This window comes from Amyelois transitella, chromosome 2, assembly GCF_032362555.1.
Source record: "Amyelois transitella isolate CPQ chromosome 2, ilAmyTran1.1, whole genome shotgun sequence".
Classification (NCBI taxonomy): domain Eukaryota; kingdom Metazoa; phylum Arthropoda; class Insecta; order Lepidoptera; family Pyralidae; genus Amyelois; species Amyelois transitella.
This window is the reverse complement of record NC_083505.1, coordinates 5,818,735-5,824,817: the sequence shown is the minus strand read 5'-3', so window position 1 is coordinate 5,824,817 and position 6,083 is coordinate 5,818,735. Positions and strand designations below refer to the sequence as shown.

At 38.9% G+C, this 6,083-nt stretch overlaps 1 protein-coding gene across 1 annotated transcript; it reads right to left on the bottom strand.

The window, feature by feature from the left end:
- Positions 1-1,536: 1,536 nt before the first annotated feature.
- Positions 1,537-2,337, bottom strand: LOC106137324 (uncharacterized). The gene has a single exon (XM_013338134.2). It carries the CDS (start codon positions 2,335-2,337, stop codon positions 1,537-1,539), a length of 801 nt encoding a protein of 266 aa, XP_013193588.2.
- Between the last annotated feature and the right edge of the window lie 3,746 nt (positions 2,338-6,083).

Sequence of the window (6,083 nt, the reverse complement as noted above, 5' to 3'; positions counted from 1 at the left end):
CGAATGTCGGTGGTAAACTGCGCAATCAGATCCAGGATTCACCATCAGACTGTTGCTGTAACACCGAACCGATAGCTCTGTCTGACGCATCAGTAACAAGCGCCAACCTTGCGTCACACTTGGGATGAGCCAGCAAGGCGGCCTGACACAGACCTTCTTTGCAGGCTTCAAAAGCCTCAAGTGACTTACCAGTAATATGTACTGGGTGTGAACCTTTCACTGATCCTGTCAGCAGTGCGTTTAGAGGACCTTGTTGTTTAGCGGCGCCTGAAATAAACCTACGATAAAAGTTCACCATACCCAAGAAGCGGCGTAGTTCCTTTACCGTCTTTGGGACAGGGAAATTGGTGATGGCTTCGACCTTCTCAGGTAGGGGTGTCGTACCTTTACCTGAAATTCTATAGCCTAAAAAGGTTACCTCAGACGCGCCAAAGACACACTTCGCCGTGTTAACGACCATGCCGTACTGCTTGAGTCTTTCAAAGAGTTGACGAAGGTGCTCTTCGTGGGTCTTCTGATCCTTCGAAAAGACCAGAAAATCGTCCAGATATGCATAGGTAAAATCCAGGCCCCGCAGCATCTCATCGACAAATCGCTGAAACGTCTGTCCGGCATTACGAAGTCCGAACGTCATGAACGGAAATTCGTAAAGACCGAACGGCGTTGTGATCGCTGTCTTCGCTATGTCGTCTGGATTGACCGGGATCTGGTTGTAGGCCTTCACCAAATCAATGGTAGAGAAGACAGTGCAGCCTGATAAAGAGTGGGAAAAATCATGAATGTGTTTAATGGGGTATCTGTCGGGTATTGTCCGGGCATTCAGCATGCGGTAATCCCCACAAGGACGCCACCCATTGTCCTTCTTGGGCGCAAGATGAAGGGGTGAAGCCCATGCTGATTCGGAAGGCCGACAAGTACCATTCTGTAACATAGACTCGAATTCCGATTTAGCAATTTTCAGTTTATCAGGCGCAAGCCTACGGGGAGTGCAAGAGACCGGTGGCCCAGGTGTAGTGCGGATGTGATGGACAGTGTTGTGGTGCAGTGTACGATGTATTCCATGTGGGCGAGTGATTTCGGGAAATTTTGCTAGTATGTTGTGATAGACAGAGTTACCAGAAACCACCTTCACGGAAGAAATACTTTCGTTACTAAAGGCAAGCGAAGCCACGGTCGCGACCATAGTGTTACCGTCGATAAGGCGTTGATTTCGGACATCTACTATAATGTTGTAATGTGATAAGAAATCCACGCCTATTATCGCCCTCGTTACGTCGGCTACAATAAAATGCCAAGCAAAGTCACGACGCAGCCCTAGGTTTAGTATGCAATGATAGAAACCGTACGTATTTATGATTGACCCGTTAGCGGCACACAATTCAAAATTTGTTTTCGCACGATAATCTTTTAAAAATTTGCGAGGAAATACACACAAATCACTACCTGTATCTACTAACAATTGTAATTTCGTCCGTTTGTCCGTAACAAACAAGCGACCGGTACTTGGGCAGTCGTCGGTCGCCATTATCGACTGCCTTACGCATTTCCCGTATAGTCACACGGCTTGACACATCTTTTTGCTTTATCACCAAACTTGTAGTGATACCAGCATGTCGGGAACTTCCTGTAATTCGAGTGCGATCTTGTTGACGTAGAGCGACCACGACGACTTGAAGACTGCCTGGTTCTTGACTTTGACCGCGACATACGGTCGACCTTGTCAGCTAGCGCTTCGACTTGTCGTGTTAACGCAGCAATCTCACTCGACCCACTATCGTGTTTTGTGGAAACTCCTGCTGCTTGCAAATTCGGTGATACTGCATCCAGCACTTGATCAGCTAGCTCGGCGACCTCATCGAGTTTCATCCTAGCCTGCGACGCAATGATGGGTTGTACGCTGTTGGGTAAACGGCTGGCCCAGAGAGTTCTGAGTAAATCGTCTGGCACCTCAGAACCAGCTAATCCCCTTAACCGCCGCAGGAACTGCGATGGTTTGCGATCTCCTAATTCTTCATGATGAAGTAGTTGCTGGACCTGCTTGTCGCGGGAAGCTGACAACCTCTTTACGAGCTCCGATTTAAGCGTCTCATACTTATCTGCCGTAGCTGGCGCCTCGATAATATCTTCGACGATCTCCACGTACTGAGGTTCTAGATGCGATACTGCATAGTGGTATTTCGTCGCCTCTGACGTAACTCCAGCTAGAACAAATTGGCTTTCCAGCGAAGCAAACCAAAGCTTGGGTTTCGATGGATAAAAAGGAGGTACTCTTACGCCTACGCGATCCAAGGAAAGCGGCTCTCCGGCTCCTTTGTTCTCACTTTTTGATTGCGACATCGTGTTAAAGCGGGGTCACCAATGTAGCGATAGATCCAAAGCTTACTCAATAGAAGGTGAAGCGCAGTCAGAGTAAGAGAAGAGGGAAATGAATATAGGGTGAAATAAAAGATCTGAATCTGAAATCTGAAAATTAATATTTAAACGTAAAGCAACAAACGGGCCTAGAAATACAATCAAAATTGACTCTTGTCAAACTGACATTTTTTCATTTTTCTTGTCCGCCGAATTTATGGCAGGACGAAAGAGTTCCGCGTATGAGTTTTTATACCTATCATACGTCATACGTTTTTATATATAGGTTGTCCGTTTATTACTAAAATATAATTTTATTTATTATTTTATGTATTTACAATTAAAACTATTAAAATTAATAAATTGTGAAAATCCCTACATACTGTATATGGTACTACTGTACCTCAAGATAAATTATTTTTGTTCAAAATACCAAAGCTACAAATTTTATTAATTTTATTTTGACCTTAGTATAATTGCTTTAAAATGTTATAGAAGCTTTGGTTAAATTTTATCATCGCCTATAGTAATATTTTGTTATTTCACGCTTTTGTCTGTATTTCGATTCGAAGATGTCGCATAAAAAACTCTTACTTGGTCGACAAATCCTAACCACCAACCATCGGAAACTGCATATATGTATGTACTAGAGGCCGCCCGCGACTTCGTCCGCATGGAAACCCTATCAATCCCGCGGGAACTCTGGGATAAAAAGTAGCCTATGTGTTATTCTGCGTCTTCAGCTACCTACATACCAAATTTCATGGTAATCGGTTCAGTAGTTTTTGCGTGAAAGAGTAACAAACATCCATACAAACTTTCGCCTTTATAATAGTAGTAGGACTATCCATTTCCGTAACAATGATATGTACTTAAAATAAAATAAATATTTTTTTAAATATTCTTCTTTAATTCAAGCTATCTTGTCAAAATAAAATGAAGTACTTATAGAGTATTCATAACGTATATAGTCATTATATACGGCGTCGGTAATAGCCTGGCTCCGCGACCCTTTTAGTCAATTGGGCCAATCGACCAGCATAACGAGTTGCAATGAAATTACAAACACGAGGCGGGGCACATGGACATTGAGAGACGGCATGTTATTGGAGTACTTTTATACATACATACAAATAGTCACGTCAATATCCCTTGTGAGGTAGACAGAGCCAACAGTCTTGAAAAGACTAAAAGGCCACGTTCAGCTGTATACTTTACCAAATCGCGAACCGAAATATCCTTGACATCTGTATGTAATGAAGTTTAATTTATTCATACATAATTATAATATAACTATAATATAAATTCTTACTTAAGCAACTGTTGTCCGGCCGTAAGTAATCATGCGGCCATAAATCACAATTCCACTTAGCTTGCACGACCGAAATGTATTCATCATCCTCCTGCTAAAATTTGCTGAGCCAGCGTATAGGTGGACATTGGACGTATCCGCTGCATTGGTCTATGTAACATAATATTACTTTGTTTCACCTTTGTCTTCGTTTGTTTGACAGCGTCTGGGGTGCAGCGGTAGTGAGCTTGTCTGTGACACAACAGATACCGGGTTCGAATCTCGTGTATGTTAATTTAATTATTTATTTATTAGTGTCATTTTCTTTCCGGGAAATACATAGCACTGAACTTTTTTAAATAACTTTAAAATCTATCTTTGAAAAAATTTGTTACGTAAAATATTTAAAGTTAATTTTACACCGACAAAACTGGATTGGCACAATGAACAGCTGGTCACAAACAAAGGTCGAAGGCTTAAAGATAGTTCGCTTTGAAGTTTCGGAGGTCAAAACGTTTGGGTAAACACGGGTCAAAGGTAAAAGGGTCGAGACATCAAAGATATTGAAGACTTATTATAAGATTTAGCAGAACCATCGGTCAACATCAGCGGGCGAAAATTATTTAAGACGGTTATAACGTTTTTTAATAACAACGATCATGAACTGTTAAGTCTAATTTGATTAGATCTTGGTTGTAATAGTTGTTCGCCTTAGTTTTATTTTTTACAAAATTGTGAATATCACAAAAACTAAAAATTCTATAAACCTTGAAAATTTCATTAAAATCAGATCATAGGTTCTAAAGATATCGCTTACATACATACCTACATCGATTGGTAGATCTTGCTTACTTCGGTCGCTCCGTCAAGCAAGTTTACAGTCAATAATTCTTCTGTCTGTTGGATCTGTCTACCCCGCAAGGGATATAGACGTAATTATATGTATGTATGTATGTAATTATTCTGTAGTAATAAGTACAAAACAATTATTGTCTGTCTGTCTATTTAAATGCTACTGAGCGCTACTTTATGCTACGATCTTCTACGATATGCTACGGAGTGCTACGACGTGCTACGGTGCTACGGTGCTCGGTGTATGTCAGAAAATACGAGTGCCTACATCATAAATATTTAAAACAAAAAAATAATAAAAAAAAAATATCTGTTCCTGGGGATTGATCCTGGGTACGCCTGCGTGAAAACTGATCGCTCTGACTTTTTGTTTACTGTTTCAAACGTGGAACACTTTCGTATGAATTATTCACGTCAGTGGCTTATTTTTCAATGGTTGACCATGGTTGGAAACCATTGAAAAATGACATCAGAAAATACACAATTTTCGTTACCTTTATTAAATTATAAATAAAGTTTATAAATTTAATAATGGTTAACATTACTAAATAATCACGTCTGGTGGTTGCCACTTTAATTTATTTTCAAATTGACGACAGCAAAAAGAAAAACATTTTATCCGCACTCGTTAGGCGTTACTCCTTCAAGATATTACTTCTCTTTCCTCCGGCGTTATAAGATTAAATTTTACTAATGAAACAGAAAATGAAAATTTCTTCAGTGGAAACGGAATTTGCTAAATAACTTTCTGCCATTTGTCTTGGTAATGAATGAATTTTTTCATGCTCGTTTCTTTTTAAACCAACCCGCGTTTACAAGACGGATATTGTTCGAGTTCATAAATTGTTCAGCTTTTTAGTTTCATTGCTTCATAATAAGAACTTTCGCAATACCATTTTGGTTTGCTTAGCGCTTGAGTCAGTGAAATTTGAGTTGATATTAAGAGGCTTATAATTTTAGATGTTAAATGATAATGGAAAAACTATATTACGAATTTATACCTGGTGCTATTCTACATTTGGTAGTCATCATCTGATGTGGAATGTCTTAACCGAGTCCTTAATAATGGATACAAGTTATTAACTAGACACAAACGAAGATATAGAAAATTAACTTCGTGAATCAAATGGTAACATTTTCGACAAAATCGCATTCTAACTGCGCTCCTGTGCCCAAAGTGCTGTCTTGAATTTAAATAGATCTACTAACTTCTTAATTGAAATTCTAAGCGAAATTGTTCTCCGTGTCCATCAACATTCAGTTTTGCATTTTGAGATTCTTTTCTTTTTATTTCCTGGTTAAATGTTAATATGAAGAATCTTCATAATTTTCGTAATAGGTATTGAAAATATCATTAAGCTATTTCCCGCTGTTCTGTGACGTTTGTGATGGCATTTGAAATATTATAACATGTGTAAGATAACATTTATATTTTTGGTTATATTATATTTATTTTATTTATATGTATTTATGTGAAATATAAAGACTTTTTTTTACTATTACTTTATAGATGTGGATATCGACCTTGACAACTGTTAAAGATATTGTGTTAACATTTAGTTTCCAAGTTTAATAGTAATACATACAG